At 42.0% G+C, this 19,941-nt stretch overlaps 1 protein-coding gene across 2 annotated transcripts; it reads left to right on the top strand.

The window, feature by feature from the left end:
- Positions 1 to 275: 275 nt before the first annotated feature.
- Positions 276 to 15,900, top strand: LOC119657317 (membrane alanyl aminopeptidase). 2 transcript variants are annotated; one of them, XM_038064177.1, is made up of 7 exons: positions 276 to 393; positions 6,083 to 6,579; positions 6,670 to 6,825; positions 6,886 to 7,369; positions 13,088 to 13,329; positions 14,297 to 15,427; positions 15,493 to 15,900. In XM_038064177.1, exons 2-7 carry the CDS (start codon positions 6,083 to 6,085, stop codon positions 15,791 to 15,793), a joined length of 2,811 nt encoding a protein of 936 aa, XP_037920105.1. In that variant the 5' UTR covers positions 276 to 393; the 3' UTR covers positions 15,794 to 15,900. The 2 variants fall into 2 exon arrangements, with proteins under 2 accessions (XP_037920105.1, XP_037920104.1); XM_038064176.1 differs by lacking the exon at positions 276 to 393 and adding an exon at positions 452 to 505.
- Positions 15,901 to 19,941: the final 4,041 nt, after the last annotated feature.

Here is a 19,941-nt window from a genome sequence, read left to right as displayed (position 1 = left end):
GTCATACATTAAAAAAGTGACATTCTACAGGCGCCTAGAGAAAGAAACAGCACTCGACCATCAACACCAAAAGAACCAAAACTTACTTCGTTTCCTACTTATCAAACTTCCAATACAAAGTGATATCACTATTGATAAGAGATCCAGAATGTGTAACTGAACAGAATTTATCTGAATGGGAGTTGCTTTGTATGGTGTGTGTGTAGTTGTTAATTGTTGATATTATGGATAACATAAAAAACATATTCCTAATAAATAGGAGTAGCGTTGTTAGCCATTTTTCAGTTAGTTGTAAGGAGGTAGCGGGTAGATTGCTCCCCGCAAAGAGTAACTTGGGACACTCGGTTTTTCTATCGTTTTTAAGGAAGAAAGTTTCATAGTTCACACAGTGAGGTCAGTAAAACGTTCGGTTTTGTGATGCGATAGTGCTGAATATCTTATAAATCTAATTTCGTACATTCGTTGAATGTATACAATTCTAAAGGCGGGTCGAAAAAAAAGGACGGTAATCAGTGAATTCTTCATAATTGAAGAAGAAGTGTGGGCTGCAATTCATCGGTCTCTGACAATTTAAAGTAAAAGGATCCATCAAAACTCCTTTAACCTTCATAATTTTTTGAAAGGCTCTCCATGCAATTGAGAAAAAAATGATCGGAAGAGTTTTAGAAAAAAAGAGTCAGCGAATTCAATCCTCAACTAATAAAATCCATTTCCGATGAAAAAATAGATTAATTTCTATGCGTAAAAAGGGCTAAATAATGAAGGAGTTTTTCATAGCAGAAATTTTGTGAATAATTTCAAAATTAAAAGAAAAGCAGATACAAAATCCAAAAGTTCTAGTTTATTGACCATACCGTACTCATGAGTGTACTACTCCCATAAATCTACTAATGGTGAACCACCAAAAATTCACAGTTGCAATTACAATGTTTTTTGATTTTTCTATCTTTTTTGTGTGTGAACAATTCTGATTTTATGGAACATTGGAGATAAGTTCTGCCACTTTTTGTTTCATATTTTTCCTTCCGTTCTTTTTCGGAAGTTTATATATTTCCAATAGTCTGACGCATTCCATCAGTGATTTTCTTCATTTTTTGTTCTTGTGAAAATGCTTCTGATAGCCATCAACTTGGTCGATATTTTGACGAAGATCTGAAAACATGACTTTGTCACCTGGCGTAATAAACATTTTATATCAAAATGTTCTGAGAGGTAGACAAGTTTATCAGTTGCAAATAACCAGCAATAAAAAATAGTAAATTGAAGTATTGTTTCTTACTTGAAAATTGGCCTCGTCATTGGAACGGTATGGAACATTTAACATCTTACGTAAGAGAGTGGTACTTGTGAGGCTAATAAATTAATCAAACTCATTTCAATATCAAAGTTATTTGTAATCGCGACTTTGAATCTGCTTCAATTATGAATATAACTTTATCGGGGTTATCGATTAGCGCCAATGTACTTAAGACTCATGTAGATAACTACAAGTTGAGCTTTTATTGTGGCTGATAAAAATCTAATTAAGGAATTACTATCCAGGGATTTAATTTCACGTTATTTGCAATTAAAGATATGCTGAACTGATGAGTTTTAATTGTATTATTGGCTGGGGTATCAATAGATATTATATAGTTATTTTAAAATCTTTGCAATTTCAACCTTACACGTCGTAACTTTTCCTATTCGTCCCCATAAAAATTATAAATGCAGTAGTAAACAAGTCGGGAAACCGGAAGCTGGACGCTTCAGTTACGAAAGGTTTTGTGCATTTCTTAGTACGTAGCACGTAATATATGCATATACAATATTATGTAAGAATATCCACTTTCGGATGATATTGACATTTATAGCCTTGAATTTGCAAAGAAGCGACAACTTTGACGTATTATAACTTTGTTAGCAATAGTGCGATTTCCACCAAACTTGGTAACATCATGCTCTATGTTACACCCTATATTGTTGCGAAATTTCGTCGTCCTAGCATGAACTTAAGGGGGGTTTTGCAGCGAATTACTAAAAATTATAGTAATATACTATTATTAACTTTATTTGTACAGATATCAGTGTGGAAGGTATTTCGGAGCCCAGGCACCATATAGTGGCAGCCTCTTGATTTTTTTCAGATTTTTCGGTTGGGTAGTTTCTGAGAATGGCCCCCGTAAAGGAATGGTCACTTTCAACCCCCCGCACTCCCCACCTTTCCAACAAATGTCAAAACTAAGCCCGTTTTCGAAAAGTACTAACCGAGACCTTTAATTTGATACCCCACATGACTATATTTGATGAAAAAAAAAATTACACCCTCCTTTTGCATGTATGGGGACCCCCCCTTAAATTCGACGTAAGAGGATGTAACTCACTGTATGCGTGAGCGTTCACAGTTCCCACCTTTCTACCAAATTTGGTGTCAATCGCTGTAACCGTTTCCGAGAAAAATGCGTGTGACGGACAGACAGACAGACAGACAGACAGACAGACAGACAGACAGACGGACAGACAGACAGACAGACAGACAGACAGACAGACGGTAAACCGATTTTAATAAGGTTTTGTGTTTACACAAAACCTTAAAAATATCTGGCATTTTCAAAACACCAGAGTTTCTACATTTATTGCCGCTCATATTCTATACAAGCTGAGTCATTTTAAAACGTGTTTGAAAATTTGGTCAAACAAGAAATGTACATCCTGTGTCATAGAGATATGAAACAAAACGTCGTTTCCAAAGTGATTAACAATTGCATAATAGCATTATTTCGAAGTTGTATGCAAATATTTAAAAGAACACTCAAATAAACCTAATCTAAATTGAGATCCACATCGGATCAAATATGATAGATAAGATTTTAATATTTATTTAATCAACTAGACTTTTGATCTTATTGCAATTGTATTCAAAAACCTGTGATCATATGACAATGCAAGATTATATCAAGTGAGATATCTTCTATTTGCGGGCTTTTATCTTGAACGGATATATTGAAATAAATACGTATCTTGTATTCATTGTCGGTTCCTAATTTTAGCTCTGTTTTTACAAATTTTTGAAAAACACATCCACATGAGCTCAAATATTGTAGCTAGAGAAGGGGGCGTGTCGCGTCTCTTCGGTCATTAAGTACTCCTTCATGGGAGTGGGTACACCACCAAGCCCTCTTGTTTCGGACTCTTTGAGCAACCCCCCTCCTTTCATAGCTTCAACAGCCTTTAGTAGCAGAAATAACTACAAAGCCAACCATTATATTCGACTTCATCTTGCATCCAGTCTCTTTGTCCTAGCCTGTTCTGAATTGTCTTCCAATCGAAAGCGGTGCAGGCACTGTTTGTGACAGGTTCAGTTCTCTATGTAGAACTTCGTAAGGTGGTTAGTTGTATCTGTTCTTCTAATCGATCACTATCATCATCAGCGGGCAACAGGCGCTACAAATTTTCCGAATTTGCGTATGGTTCGCCAATTAATACTTTACAGTTGCCTGATGCCCTGAACTACGCCCTCGTTCCATCTGAGGCAGCGTTTGCCTTAATAGACTACTAGACTAGATCATCCTCGTCATACGGATTAAGTGTCCCGCTGACTGCATTCTATAGAACCGATGGTATGCTCATAAATTTCATCATTATCTAGGCTACTAGATAGAAAATTATCACCGATCCGAAAGTTGAAGTCGCCTATCTTCATTGCTTGGCCAGCGCTATTTGATGTTTTTGTTGCTTGCGTGGTTCGCTGACGTTGTCACCATTTATTTTGTCATGCCTTCATTAATGGGTAATCAAAGATATCCCGTAGATGGCACCTTTTTTCATCATTTTAAAGGTTGTTTGTATACGTGGGTTGTTCTTCTCACTAAGTCAAGTCGTCAGCCAGTAGTTGGATGAATTCACCAGGGACTGCTTTTTCTAAAGTCGGGTAGAAATCCTCCATCCTTTTGTCTTAGACCGTTGTTGATCGTAAAAGGTTCCGACAGGGATCTTGCCACTATTGTTTTCTGTAAGACTGTTAGGGCTGATGGGCTCCTAAAATCCAGAGAAGAATAGAAGTAATCCTCAGTCGCACAGGGTCATATCTTTTATCCTAATTTATGACAATGTCCTGGACAGGATTATGGTCCGGCGACTGCAAACATCCATCTGACTTGGGACAGGCAGTACAACTGGCAGATCCACCGACTATGCTTTGATGTATGTTACAGACCTTGTTGCCCGTTGTGGTAAAAACTACGTCTTTGGCATCTTTGCCTATTTCAGAGGCGGATTTAATTATCTAAGGTGGTCGTCTGTGTTGTCAAAACTTTGTGAGTGTGACTAACATGAGTTAACTCTGTGGAGGAGCTACTTCCATGGTAGGAAAGAATTCTTTCAAGTTACCAAAAACTATGTGGGGGTCAATGTATACCGCCGCTGCCCACAGGGATTATTTGTATGAAATCTGATGAAGGATTTACTGTTGAGCGAGCTTAGTTTGTTGATTTAATACGTTGCTTATACAGATGATCTCTAGCGTGTGTACCTGTATGTCGTGTGGTTTCAACCGATGCCATGCAAATATTCTTCCTCCTGATCTGGAGGTAGTCCGGCGTGACACGGACCACAAGATTAGGAGGGGTGCCTTTGCTGCAAAATAATTTAGTAAGTTGAAAACAGTTGGAGACTTAGGACCGCTTGGTACTTTGGGCTTGAGATGGGCATTAACCTTACTGTGCATGTTAACTTGAATTAATTACTCTTCTTGCCAATCAGAGTTGCGCTCTCTATGGGCAGATTCAGAGGACTGGTTTCATGTCCTATGTGTCTGCCCAGCGTATGGTGTCATCCGCAATTAGATCACATGGGTGCTCGTTAAGTGAACGGTATCTTTGATGTTAGCCTTGCTAGTATATGTATACAATAACGCTTCAATGCGTTATTGCATACTTCAGTGTAATATTGTATGCTGAGCGGTAGTTAACTAGTGGAATGGCCTCGCCGTGGTTATCTTCGCCGGGATATATTCAGTTAAACCGTACTATAAGTACTGTCTCCACGTCAGCGGGACTCATTTAAAATGGCTCTTGTCAAGAAGCCTTGCAGGAGGCTCTCTGAGAACGTATGGGCCAGGATATTTGCGGTTGGTGCGTTTTGGGCATATTGATTCTGGTTATGGCCACACTGCTTGCAGAGCAGGGAGCATCTACTAGTATGAATGTCAATCAGTATAAATCATTATAGCCACAGCAGAGCTCTGATAGTGGTCGCCAAATAAATGCATGTTCAAGACCTTCATCTAGATATTAAATCCACATTAGTGCATAGCACTGCACAATTGTGATGTTCATTAACCTGAACCGCAATCTCGTTGTCATTAATCTTTTGGAACCCGGCTTCCAGTTTATAAGAGGACGTCTTGCGGTCATTTTTAGCAACAGCTACGACTCTTGCGTCTTTCAGAGTACAAATCCAAGAAGGAGAGGAATACTGTCCACAAGCTTACCATCTCACCTTCATTGAATTTTCATTCAAGTTGAGGAAAGCTATCATCTAAGGTGTCTACCGTGCCACTGTCCGGGTAAATGCGTTCATTCCAGAAACTAATCACAAACTGTTTTCGGAGGGTCGTAGCTATGAGGTTAGTCTCTACCTGACGCACTGCCTAAGAAGAAATTTGTGGCTCCCCGGTCCCCAAATGCCTATCCCTTTTCGTCGTCCCTTATAATAAGGAATATTTCAAATGTATTCTGAAAATCTAGATCAATAGGCTAGCTCAGCTCGATCATCCTGATCCAATTAAAATGGAATGCATTAGTTCACAGTCATAACTAGGAACTCGGTTGGGTAATATAATGTCATAAATGACATAATTGATCTACGGTAATCGATCGTTGACAAGCTACGAGTATAATAGATCTGTCACCCCTTTAGTTTTCAGATAAGACATAGGCACATTTCGCTTGGTAATAGGCTTTAAAGTTTTTCTGAGTAATCGGGAAAAATTGCTTGATAATTGGATTTTATTAGTGTTTTTAAATTTTGGCATTAGACGTCAGTTTTTTAAGTGCAATCGATCATCAAAATTTTAAGTAAATATATTTAATTTTATCTTCAGATGAAGCAAATTTACATGTTACTCTGCCTTCTGGCAGTCATTGTTCGAAATAATGGTGCCGCTCCTGCCTCCGAAACCACTGATTCTAATAGACAAGCTGTAGACTACAGATTACCAGACACAATTCAGCCATCATACTATAGGCTCTACCTAACACCATATCTACTAGAATCTGACGGAGTTAAACGGTTTACATTCCAAGGAACTGTTGAAATAACACTCAGAGCTTATGAAGCAAATTTGAAATCAATCATTCTCCATGCGAAGTATATAACATTTTCTGGGACAACACTGGTCGAAAAAACCACTGGCAACGCGATTACGATTGCAAATCAAACGCAGCCTGATTCTATAACAGACAAATTTAGTGTCAATTTAGCGTCCGCATTGAGAACCGACATAGATTATGTGTTGGCATTCAATTATACGGGTCAAATGCGTGACGATATGAGGGGTTTCTACAGGAGCAAGTACGTCAATGCCAAAGGAGAAGAAGTGTAAGTATCTATGCTGAGTATATTGCATGTGACGGGTGCAACTATTTCGCGCTTCTCAATAGATTCTCACTACATACTCTTTCGTTTCAGCTACATCGGCTCAACTCATTTTGAAACGATCACGGCCCGCCGTGCCTTCCCTTGTTTCGATGAACCAAAATTCAAAGCGAAGTTTAAACTCGACATCACATATCCCAGTCAGTTCAACGTTGTCAGTAACACTCTACCTGAAAGCACAGTTAACATGTAACTCGCCCGAAGATAATCTATATGGGTCGGACCAATTTGATTCAATTTCTATTACAGCAAAACTATCAACACCACAATTACCATTTTCAAAGAGACTCCGATAATGTCGACTTACTTGCTGGCCTTCATCGTCTCTGACTTCAGAGCTCGAGGTGACAAGGACTTCATTGTAACCGCTCGTCCCGAAGCGTACAATCAAACCGAATATGCCTACAATGTTGGACCACCGCTACTTAAAAATTTAGAGACATTTACCAACTACCCATACAGCACTCATGGCCTCGGGAAAATGCACTTGGCGGGAATCCCAGATTTTTCCGCAGGAGCAATGGAAAACTGGGGCCTGCTCACGTACAGGGAAACAAGTTTGCTTTATGATACATCGGCGTCGACATTGCTTAATCAACAACGGGTGGCGACCGTGATTGCTCATGAATTGGCGCATCAATGGTTTGGTGATTTGGTAACGTGCGATTGGTGGGGATATACTTGGTTGAATGAAGCTTTCGGAAGATACTTCCAATATTTTACGACGAACGAGGTGAGTTAAAATGCTTTTCCGACACAAAATCCCGAAGAAGTTTAAGATACATAGATGAATTAAAATATTTGACTCAGAGATTTAATAACCCCATACATAGGTTTAGGTTCCTTTGAGGGGTTTCTGGTTTGGAGAGATGATGCTTTGCGAGCGGGAGAGAAGCATCTTCAAGCCATGAGTTAGTTTCCCAAATTTCTCCGTCTGCGAAGCCAATTACAGTTATCGCTTTAGGTACACCATTGGTAGTCCGATACGTTTTAAGTTCATCGTCCGAACCATAGTAGAAAAGTCTCTCCAGCAAGCATTCTATGCCGATGCCAACCAGATATTTGAGAGTTTCTAATTTGGGTAAAGTCTCAGCTATTTTGCTCCCAGACATAGAATTAAATACATTCCTCACGTCACTTAGAGGCTAATTTAGCTTTAAAATCAGCACTAGTTTCTCTTGCCTCCACTTTACGGGAAAACCCCCTTCCTTCGGGTACGCCATATATGTTTCAGCGAACCAATTTGAAACTCTTTTAAAGGGTACTAACATAGTTTTCTTCAAAGTGCCATCTAAGTGTGGCGCTTCAGTGTTGGCAATCTCTCAAGGATTTCTTCTGTGATTATCTCGGGAATTCCATCATAATCTGTTTGAACAGTTGTATTTCACTTGAGACTGCTGCTCAGCAAATCAATTACCCAGGATAAACGACACGATCGCCTTGAATCCCACATGAGTTAGAATCCGCTTTCTTGCATAATCTCTTGAAGCCCCCAGTTTTACTTCTTGAAATGGCTGCTTTTAGTTCCTTCCTCGCTTTTCTATATCGATTACTTGACTCTCAGTTCAGGTCGGTCCATGCTGCATTAGCGGCATTCTTTCTCAATTCCGTCAGAAGTTGGGTATTTGTTTTACACGGTACGACAATGCAGCGTCGCGAACATCGAAAATTTTCCTATCGAATTTCCTGGATGTACAGACCGTTATTGCTGTTTTTTGGCATATATTATTCTCGTCCTACGATTCACCTGGAAGATGGTAGACTAATGGTTCCTGCGCGTACATTCCTCTCTTACCCTCTTGCTGTCTCGGTAGCAAAAGTAAGGTATCTCTGAAGTGTTTTGACTCCGCCGGTATTTGGCACAACTGCATATAGGAGTGAAAATATAATACATCGAGGCCATTTGTCCATCCATCTGTCTATGTCGCGCATTTTTATCAAAGACGGTTGCACCCAATGGCTCGAAATTTGGTTGAAAGGTTGAAAGTGTAAACCCCCACGCAGATTCCACCTTTCACTGTAGAGTTTAGCGGCGCTACATTATGGAAATTAGTAAGCAAGTGTCAGGTTTGACATCAATCATAAAGGGGACGTGCGGGGATCATTTAAATTAATAAATACTCAACCGGAAAATCGAAATCCTAGAATCATAAAATGTTGTGCAAACATAGGCCATGATATAGAATGTAATATTGGAAAATTTGATGGAAATCGCACTATTATTCAAAAACCTGTTATAGGTTAGAATTGCTACTTACCCGTGTCCGTACAGTGTCGAAGTTGCACTGAAATGAATGGTCGGATATAATCAATGCATGTGCTTCAGCTTCCACATTTTATTGTCTATTTCTTCAGTTCATGAAAATAGAGTAATTAAAGTAGCTTCTAATAAAGATTATGGTTGAAATGGCTCGTCACAGTAACATGCATATACGCGCTGCTCCTCCCAATAATAGTGGAATCTTCTCTACCCCGCCTCCTTTTTCAATTTATTCGTAAATCGTGACAGCCTAAACATTTTTTTCATTGAGAGAAGAGCACCCGTCTTGATTCCGGTAATTGTAGGTATTTGGGGCTCCCTGCGGAGCCAAGGAAACAGCCAAAATGATCATGAGTGCATCTTAGAGCACCCCAAGGGATGATCATCAACTAGACTAGATTCCGCCCTGAACCCCCCAGCACCGGTCACATTAAAACACTTTTGGTTCTTTTTAGAACGGGATGTGGACTTCAGATCTCTACTTCACATGGAGTGAGGGACTGAGTGCTCTATACACGTAGAGGGCGTACCGAAGAAACTTATAGCTATAGTAACACCAGAGCGACATATGATGACGCAAAATGTCATGCAATGCATCGAGTTGAAATTTATGAGGAATTTGAAGTCCAGAACGTTTGCATTCTTTCGTCGATACTATTCCCTTCCCTTAGTGACAGCTTTCATACTATCATGTCTGGATGACGTAGATGGCTTAAATAGACCATATCACTTTACCGCAAACATCTCGACTACGCTTATGATTTCTGCTTGCTTTCATAAAGTCCTGGAACTTGGCTAAATGGCTCTGTATTTAGAAAAGATGGCATTCAAGGTCAAACAGAAGATAAACACATCCGCGTAACCTCAGTCTACCTGGTAATTGTACTCTTCTATTTCCATTAACGGGGAGAGTATTGAAAGCGTCCATCAACTTGTCTATCCTGGTAGCGCTGTTTCTGCTGACATTACTTGACTCCTCCGCTGTTTTGCTTAAAATCTGGAGATGGAATTTTCTCAACAAAAACAGGGAAGCCAACCGCCACTGTTACACGAAAGCTCGGTGTGAAGCTCCAAGCCTTCGTCAATACTAACTTGCGTCATGCCTTCGGTGTACTCTGGCTCGACGCAACCGTATCATATTGATTGCTTTCCTAACTTTATTGACGGGACGACCTAACAAAGCCGTTGCTGGAAGGTTTAATAAGAAATGATTCGATTAGTCAAAGACTATATACTGAACCCTATCATTGATATACGGTCCGCTTATTGTTAACTATTTTCGCTAAATAGAGTCTTCGATAATCCAGCAACCACATATATTTAGCGACCTTGCTTTGTTTAATGGAGAGGCTATTCTCAGCGTAGACCCTTGAGTCTTTATATTTAAAATTTTATATTCAAAGACAAAATTTCACTGGGGATTAAAACCACCCCCACTCTCCCGTGTTCGAGAAACCACCATAAGGTGATACATTCCAGGGCGGAGTGAGTTCACTCTAAATTGGTTTCCTTTTTTTATATCCGCAGTTCCTAATCGCACTTTGTTGGCATCCTTCGCTTTCCAAAGTTTAGTCTGAATAGAGCCGATCATAGAATTGACGCATCGCAATTCTCTTAACACCTTTCCTCGAGTTCCTTCTAGGTTTAAACCCGTACAGGTACCCACCCCATATCACTTGAGAAATTGAATGAGATTACGCATAGCCAGGGGGCAACTTTTGTGTCCAACAACTCATTCCCGAGCGCTCCTAGCACCCTTGCCATCTTTTTTGGCGTTCTTCATCTTCTGCTGTAGAGGAGAGATGGACTTTCTGTTGTATATGCTTGTCGTGTACCCAAATATCAATCGGCACCACTCTCAGGATAACGAATGTTGCATCATCTGAGTGCTAAACACACTTTTAGGGCTATCCTTCTGCTGGCCGTACTCAGTTTATGCATGTTAAATGAGGCGGAAGTGCATCTCACCGACGTGGAGCCGGAAAAAGCGAGATCAGCTTTATCACTTGGCTAAAGCAGTCTACAGATATATCGTAGCCTTCCTACGTTCTGCACCATCAGCTTCACGTCTTTCATTACTACTAATTATATGATGGTCGACTTGGTGGTGAAAATCGCTCCGGTTTTTCCTTCACAAGTGTCAGTCTAGAGCTCTTTTACGAACCTTAATAGCACTGATTGCTTCGAATGAATATGCCTCGGCATCGTCTACAAACGCCGAACTATAAGAACTGTATAGGCGGAAAAGTTTCCCATATGTGGAAAGAGAGTCTGTGGAAAGAGTGTTTTTTTGGAGTTTATCGAAATGGAAGCGAAGTGTAACAAAGGAGGATTTAAATATGGGCCTTGTTCATAGACCTACTCTACTAATTTGAAAAAAATCATGCTGATGTGAAGATAACAAATGTTCCGGGTTTCAAGCTTCCGAGCAGAACTCATTAGCTAATTTCAAGTTTCACTTATTCCTTTCCCTGAATGTTGTCGGCATACGAAGGAATTCCCTTTACTCCTTTTCTTTTTCCAGACAGACAGACGATATTGTTTTATCCTTTGCTGAAACTTTGTAACATATATCTTGATTGTTCCGCGGTGTGTTCCATTCGGGCATAGAGTTTCTGGACGCACATTTTCTATAAGGAAGGTTTCGCTTCACTCACTCCTCTCCACTGTCAGACTATCACTATAGTTCTGAGGAGTTCGAAGTTAAGATCGCCCAGCCTTTCCTTCCTCATAGGCAGTTTTCCTCCTTTTTTATTGCTGTCCTTTCAACCTTTTAATTATTAGATTGCTCACCCTAGGTATTCCCCAATGTATTCGGCCTCACCGATTATTCTTTGTGTACGTGCCCAAGGATATTACCGAATGTATAGTTCGTACTCCCTGGGCCAATTTTCTTTTCTTCTCTGCTTTTCTTCTAAACACTCTCTAGACATCTTCATTTTTGTCTGTTCCCTGATATGGCGTCCCCAGCACATCTCAAGACTACTGCTCATTATTAGCTGGGCAATTTAGGGATTGTGATTTTCAGCCATTCTGCTAGGCCCTCCGTCTCGTAGTCCACAAATATCGGAACTGACCAAAAACGAGTGCCACAAACTTGGCTCTGTCCTCTTTTCTATAAATCTGCTGGGCTACAAGATTTTCATTTTTTTTCTTACTATTTGCGAGTGAGTATTAACTCTGGAAATGACTCTTGGCTCCTACCTTCGCCTCTAACTACAGCCAATAATCAGCGAATGCTAATTGTTAAATAGGCATGGATCGGATAACGACCTAGATTGGAGGAGATTATTTTTTTCGACATTCCAATCTGAATTAGTAGCATTTATTTAGTATAATAATAGCTTCACCTTGTCCAGAATATGGCTTATCACCTCGCACTGTTAGTAAATGACACAGGAATTTACACTACTTTACCAAACCATTCGGCCTTTTCCGATCTTTATCCTAGTCTTCTTCTTTCATTTTGGATTTACTATGATTTTTGGGCAAGTTCTTTAGGTTGTTTAGGTTACATGTGCTGTAAAAGATACTTTTGCTTAAGACGTTTTTTTTATATTTTTCTGTAATCTCGCTTCTGCTTCCGTCCTCCTTGTTTTCGTCACCTTTTTGGCAACACTATTTTGGCGCAGACCGGGGGTACCTTCGTTTACATGTAGTTTTGACAGTACCTTGGTAACTCGCATTAAGTGGTGCCTGCACTTCTGCTGATCTGGGTATGAACATCTCAGAAAAGGAATCTTCTGAACTGCTTCACGCTTGAGTTGACCAGGGGCTTCTTTCCTCCTTTCACGTTCACTGGTTTAGGACAAGTTTTCGCTGTCTTCAATTATGGAAACATCGGTGAGTAGCTCACCATGCTCGTGTCTACTAGCCTGTAAAGTAATTTGCCAGTTTTGTTGCTTCTACTTTTGAAATCCGCAATTCTCCTGTTAAAGATTTTAACCATGTCGGGGTCGCTCCTTCTCGCTACCCTTGGTCCTTTCAATTTTCTTTGGAGGAGATCACAGCAGCACGTTCAGGTCCTTGTGAACAATCTTCGGTTGCTAGTAACCGAAAACAAATACCATCCATATTTGAAACACCTTACGTGAAATTATCCTGAGTTCCACCTACAGACGAGCTTAAACTTGGAATTTTTAGGCACTACAGGTAATATTAATCATTATTAATCATTTTCATACATTGCAGGTGGAACCAACCTGGGAGTTGGATAAGCAATTCGTAGTCGACCAACTGCAAACAGTCATGAATATGGACTCTTTATCAGGGACGACACCAATGAGTGATCCAACTGCTGCTACTCCCGAGGATCTTTCTCGTATGTTCAATAGCATTTCCTATAACAAAGCTGCTACGATTATGCGAATGACGAAACATATGATGACTGAACCAAAGTTCAGGGCTGGTCTACAAAAGTATCTGAAAAATAAGTAAGTACATTGGAAACCCCGTCTTTTAAATTATGACTGAAGATTACGCATGTGGACAATAGGGTAAAACTAAAACTCACATAGAAAAGTGGAAAATAATGACCACCCAAATGCAACTGCATTTAAGCGCAGTTCCGCGGCGTAGAAATATCTCCCAACATGCGCTGGAAATTGGACAGGGGTTTTCACATCTTTCCCTTTTATCTAACTTTGCAAAAATTATGCGTGTTACCCTGTTTTCTTTAAGATCCGCAGCGGAATAAGTTTTGAATTCCGAAATTACGGAACCTGTACTTAGATCCTCATCAGGACTGAAAGGAAATAGGAAAAAACATTCAATTGCCTGTGCAGACTTCAACTAACCTGGAACACGTGACCAATACTCTGCCCTTATCTGAACTACCAATTGGCTTAGATGTCTTGCTAAGAGAGTTAAAGGAAAAACGACATCTCAGATATTTAGATTGAAAAATGGCAGATAGGGCGCCACAAGTCCACTCCTTCTCACATTCGCGGTTGACCGTGAATCCAGCAAGGGTATGCTTGATCGTCGTTATAAGAGTGTTCAAAACGTCATTATTCTGGAAGTTTGGAGGAATGTAGCTCATCGCGGTCAATTGAGCGTTTTCCTTTTCCTTTTATAATGTTTTGCTGCTTGTACTGAGGATGGCAAGTTTGGAATTCAAGCCTTGCCTTCCTGTGGATATAGAAGGAAAGGAGATAGCGGTCACGATTTTTATTATAGTAAATATTAGTGGTGGATGCGGCGGGGTCCACTTGTCTAATGGGCTGCTCCGTCAAAGGCCTGCTCTGGATGGAGTCGTAAGGCTTTTAAATCACCATCCAGCATACCAAGACATCGTTGTTTCGCCCGGTCTTTTGGTCGTTCTTCACCGACTTCGGTGCTCAGACATACATGCAATATATCGTTATTTACTTTTCATATGTCCTTTTTTTTAAATTTCAGCGAATTCAAAACAGCTGTCCCACAAGATCTGTTCAATGCTTTTGACGAGAATTATTCAGGATTGGGAAATATTTCATCGATATTGAAGGACTGGACAGAGCAGGTTGGATATCCTGTAATTACTATAAAGCTGGCGAACAATGGAAAAGCATTCAATGTTTCGCAAAAACGCTTCTTATTACGAAGTGATGCTGGTGATGCGTCGCTCCTATATCAGATCCCATTGACCTATACAACTGATGTTGAAAGCAATTTTGAGAACACAAACACGAAGGCACTCCTCCCCAAATCCACATCTGAGGTCACCATTGATTTGGGGAACCAGAGTGCCAAATGGATTATTGCTAACATTCAAGAGGTCGGCTACTACCGAGTCAACTACGATGACACCATCTGGGACAACATCCGTAAAGCTCTTGTATCAGCAAATCATGGAAAAATTCATGAGTTGAATAGGGCCCAGATTGTTGATGATGTATTTAATCTAGGACGAGCAGGTCTCCTGAAATATGAGCGGGTTATCCAGATTCTCGAATATCTTAAATCCGAGACAAATTATCTTCCATGGTATGCTGCATTCCAAGGTTACAGCTATTTGGCAGTACGTCTAGGAGTACCGAATGAGAAATATTTCAAGCCTTACATCCTCGGTCTTTTGGATAACGCCTATAAGAGCGTTGGTTTCACTTACAATCAAACTGAAAAGCGTCTGGTAACCTACAATCGTGCCAACGTCCTTTCCTGGGCTTGTAAATATGGACACACGAATTGCGTGAAACAGTCGAAAGATATCTATAAGAGTTTCATGGACGAATCAAAACCTGTAGAGGTTAATATCCGTGCGGCTGTCTATTGCACTGCAATTCGCGAAGGTGGTGAACAAGAATTCAACTTCCTCTGGAATAAGTACAGAGGGGAGAATGTGCAAGCTGAACAAGTCACCATATTAACTGCTTTGGGTTGTAGCAGTAATAAAACTCAATTGCATAAGTATCTGGACTTGATATTATCAGATGCAGTACGTCTACAGGATCGGCAAACAGCCTTCTCGGGAACCTATACCAGTTCTGCTGAAAATGTAAACATGGTTTGGGAGTACGTCCAGGACAATTATAAAAAAATTCAATCCTCGTAAGTGGACTGTTAGTGCATAAAGCTATACAGATATATGTATAACTATGATTTTGTTGTTACAGTTTCGACTCCTGGTCTACCTTGGCATCAATCATAAGTGGCATCGCATCTCGATTTACCACCGAAGAACAGCGGAAATCTCTTCAGACATTCGTAGATAATCATAAAACTGAATTCGGGTCATCCGCTTCGACACTAACGAGTGCTCTGGATAACGTTGCATTCAACATTAAATGGGCAACAGAATCAATGAAGCCGTTCGTGGACCATCTGAAATCTGTAGGGGACAGTGCAACGACTATTCCCATCAGTACAGTTCTAGTGCTAGTGACATCATATTTCGTGGCCTTCTTATTTAATTAGAAATATTTAAAGTGAATACTTCTTTGTATGTATTTTGCAAGATTTTAGAATGAAACTTTCTACATGCGTAAGTTATTTTTATGAAATATACTCATGTATATATTTGAGTTTGGTCGTTTTCATTATCTATCTGAATGACGACACACATAGCTCACCGTTTTCATCCCCCGTCCAAATCTCTCACCTGGCTACCAATTCCAAGAGTTAGGTCCGCATCATAAGGCGTTAACTGAGACCACTTTCCATTTGATACCCCATATAAATATATTGAGGAAAACATGTTATGCCCCATATATATTAAGATTTCCCCTTAGACTCAACATAACATAATTCTAATTACCGCATGCGTGGCAGTTCACAGTTAAAACTATTCTACCGAATTTCCTATCAATAGGTAGAAATGTTTCCGAACTCTACCGTGTTATTTACATACCATGCTGGTCCCAAGCCCAGGTAAAGCAGGTGGGTTCGAGTCAACATATTTTGTACTATCCTCAGTGAGACAAAAATAAAATGCTGAGATCAGGGAAAGAGATAAATATAGTTGTGATTGACGTATCAAAGAACGTCTCAATTATAAAATTTACCGCGATGTTGGTTCTGAGTGTTGGCCGATTATAAAAGACAATGAACCGCGTCTTGCCGTAATGGAGACGAAGATGTTGTACTGGACTAGTGGCCTGCAACGTTTTAATCACTTTTGAGATGATGATAATCACGATCGATATGGGGTCGCAACGATCGTGGAATAATTGCCGGAGAGGCATTTTCGATGGTATGGTCACGTAATTCGCGTTGTGGTGTGAACATCGAAGTCGATGGTAAAGGACCAAAAGGCCGGTCGAAACATGCCGGATGGGATTTAAAAGCCTCGCGATTGCATGCACATCAGTCATTTGATACAAACAAATAGCGAAACCGGTCACGACGACCCCGTCTGTGAATGGCACAACGGCTGAAGAAAAAGAAGAAGTTGGAGTTATTCTTCTGTGTTAAATCCTATCTGATCTCTCTTGCTGACAGATCCCGCGACATACCGACCAAGCAAATGCATCCAACCTCGTTAAAAATAATCGAATTGAGTCACAAGCCTAAGAGAATTGCTAGGATGTCCACCTCAGTTGACGCGACAGGACTGGCCCCGGTTCTATCGAGAAATGGGCAAGAATTCTTGACGCATGGACAGCATCAGGACGTAAGTAAGTTAGTCCGAACAAAACAAATACGTGTCTACACGTTATATATTGGCACCCTTACTGAAAAGACCAAGGAACTTATAAGAGCCCTTCGGAAAAAGCACATTGATACCTGCGCTTTACAAGAACCCCATGATTTGGTGCCCGAAGCTGCGACATAGAACGCGAACGCGGTAAAAATAGCTAAAAACTTTTCTAGTTTGTTAGTAAGCACACTCAATATGGTGTTGGCATTGCCATCTCAGAGGTTTCGGTAAAGCGATTAAAGAAGTCGAACGATTTGATTACCGGCTTATGAAGCTTTTTTTTTTTTTTGTGCGTACACGGAGGTGGAAAATCTTAGAAAGACACGTCCGCGCAGCTCCGCCGCCCGAACGGCGGAACAACAGCGGGCGCGTGTGGGATTCACACTCACTAAAAACCACCCCCGGTCTCTCCAGCCCCAGCCCCGCGGGACCACCATTGAGGTATTACTTCGCGGAGTAGGTTTGCCCTTAGGCACTCATTCTTCTCCTATTTGCAGCTTTCCTCCTTCTTTGTTCTTTCAGCAACTCCTCCTGCATTTGGATGATTGCGGAGCTAACCGCAAGCCACTTCTCCTCGGACTCCAGCATCTCAGTAACCAAGCTCTCCGGGGTCACGCTCCTGTCCAGCACCTGGTTTAAGCTCCTTCTCTCCATCGCAAATCGTGGGCAGTGAAACATCACATGCTTTGGATCCTCCGGTATGCCATCGCATCTGGGACAGTTCGGAAAGTCATCCAACCCAAAGCGGTGCAGATACTGCCTGTAGCAACCACCGTGTCCCGTGAGGAACTGGGTAATGTGGTAGTTGGTATCCCCATGTTTTCGCTCAAGCCACACCCCAATGTTGGGAATGAGCCTGTGCGTCCACCGACCTTTCGCAGACTCGTCCCATCTGCGTTGCCAGAGATCAAGCGACTCTGACCTTGCCGCATTTCTACGCTGTGCATGCCCCTCCATATGTCTTGCATTGTACAGGACATTCATTTCTTTGGCCAGAATGTCAACCGGGATCATGCCTGCCACCACCAATACTGCCTCATCTGATGTGGTTCTAAAAGCACTGCAAACCCTCAAAGCCATCCGCCGGTAAACCGAGTTCACCTGCTTCCGTCTCTGAGAGTTTGCAAGCGCCTCTGCCCACACAGGCGACGAGTATAGCAGGATGGAGCGCACCACTCCGGCTAGCACCAACCTCCGGCAATGTTTCGGCCCACCAATATTTGGCAACATTTTTGCAAGTGCCGTGGTGGCACTGGCTGCCTTTTGGCATGCATATTCTAGGTGCTCCCTAAAACTCAATTTGGTGTCAATTATTACCCCCAGGTATTTGATAGCCGGCTTTGATACGACCGTATGTCCACCGACCTCCACTTTTACAGTATTATTTTTCCTGCGTTTCGTTATCAAGACCGCTTCCGTTTTCGCGTCCGCCAAGGTCAGCCGGGCCTTTTCTAGCCAGGACTTTACCGCTCTCACTGTTTCCGTTGCGTAAACCTCCACATCTTCTGGGTGTTTTGCTGCAACAACCACAGCCAGGTCATCAGCAAAGCCGACAATCGTAGTCCCCTCTGGGACGGGAAGAGCAAGCACCCCATTATAGATGATATTCCACAACAGGGGACCAAGTACCGATCCCTGTGGTACCCCGGCTGTGACAATGTACTCTTTGGGGCCCTCATCCGTCCCGTACCAGAGAGTCCTCTCTGAGAGGTAGTTTTCCACCAAATTCGCTAAGTATCCGGGGACACCTATGTCAGCCAACGCCCCTTTAATTCTATACCAGTTGGCCGAGTTGAATGCGTTTTTGACATCCAACGCCACCACGGCACAGCAGCCGCCAGAAATCAGTGCACCTTTTGCCAGGTTTACCACCATGCCAATTGCGTCCACCGTAGAGTGGGCGCGTCGGAAACCAAACTGGCGTTCCGACAAACCATTGCTGGCTTCGACGATGGGCAGAAGTCTGTTGTAGATGACTCTCTCCATCATCTTCCCCATTGTATCCAACAGGCAGATAGGACGATACGACGCTGGGTTTCCAGGTTGCTTGCCAGGCTTCGGAAGCAACACCAACTTTTGCTTTTTCCACTGGGCAGGGAATATTCCTTCTTTTAGGCACGCCCCGAAGGTGTTGGCGAAAAGGTCGGGCCTAGTCTTCACTGCCAGTTTCAAAGCTCGGTTGGGGATGCCATCCAAACCTGGGGCCTTGTTGTCACCGACCCTACCACATATTTCCCGCAGCTCCTCCACAGTTACAGGCGGTATTATGCCGTCATTTGGCTGGACAAAAACTTGCCTTCCCCTATTTTCGTGGTGAGGGAACAGAGTGGTAACAATCTGTTTCAGGAGGCGCGGACAGGTCACCTGGGGTGATTTCGGCAGCCTTTTCATCACCACTCTGTAAGCCTCGCCCCAAGGGTTTATGTCGGCATGGTCGCACAGCTGTTTGAAGCAGTTCTTTTTGCTCCTCCGAATGGCTTCCTTTAGGCGGCCACGCAATTGCTTGTGTGCCTCCTCTCGACCGTCGCCACCGGGTTTTCCCCTGAGTCTCTGGCAAAGCCTCCTTGCCCGAAAACATGCGGCTCGCAAACTTGCGATTTCATTGTTCCACCAGTAGTTGGGTTGCCTACTGGGGAGCAATCGCCTTCTGGGCATAGTAGCATCGCATGCTTCCGTCACCCATCGAGTGATCTGGGTGGCTTTCTCTCCAGCCGTACCATTCAGGGATATGTCGGATTTGAGCACCGCGGAAAACGTGTCCCCCTCGAACGCTTTCACTGTCCAGCGAAGCATACCACCCGGCATTTTGCGAAAACTCTTTTTCGAGCTCGATCCGCCCTTGATCTCTATGCAGATTGCCTGGTGGTCGCTGTGAGTATAGTCCTCACTGACATGCCAAGCGATTCTACTGGCTAAAGTGGCACTC

The sequence above is a fragment of the Hermetia illucens genome, chromosome 5 (assembly GCF_905115235.1).
Source record: "Hermetia illucens chromosome 5, iHerIll2.2.curated.20191125, whole genome shotgun sequence".
NCBI lineage: Eukaryota > Metazoa > Arthropoda > Insecta > Diptera > Stratiomyidae > Hermetia > Hermetia illucens.
The sequence above is the reverse complement of the archived record's forward strand: the minus strand, read 5'-3'. Positions and strand labels throughout refer to the sequence as shown.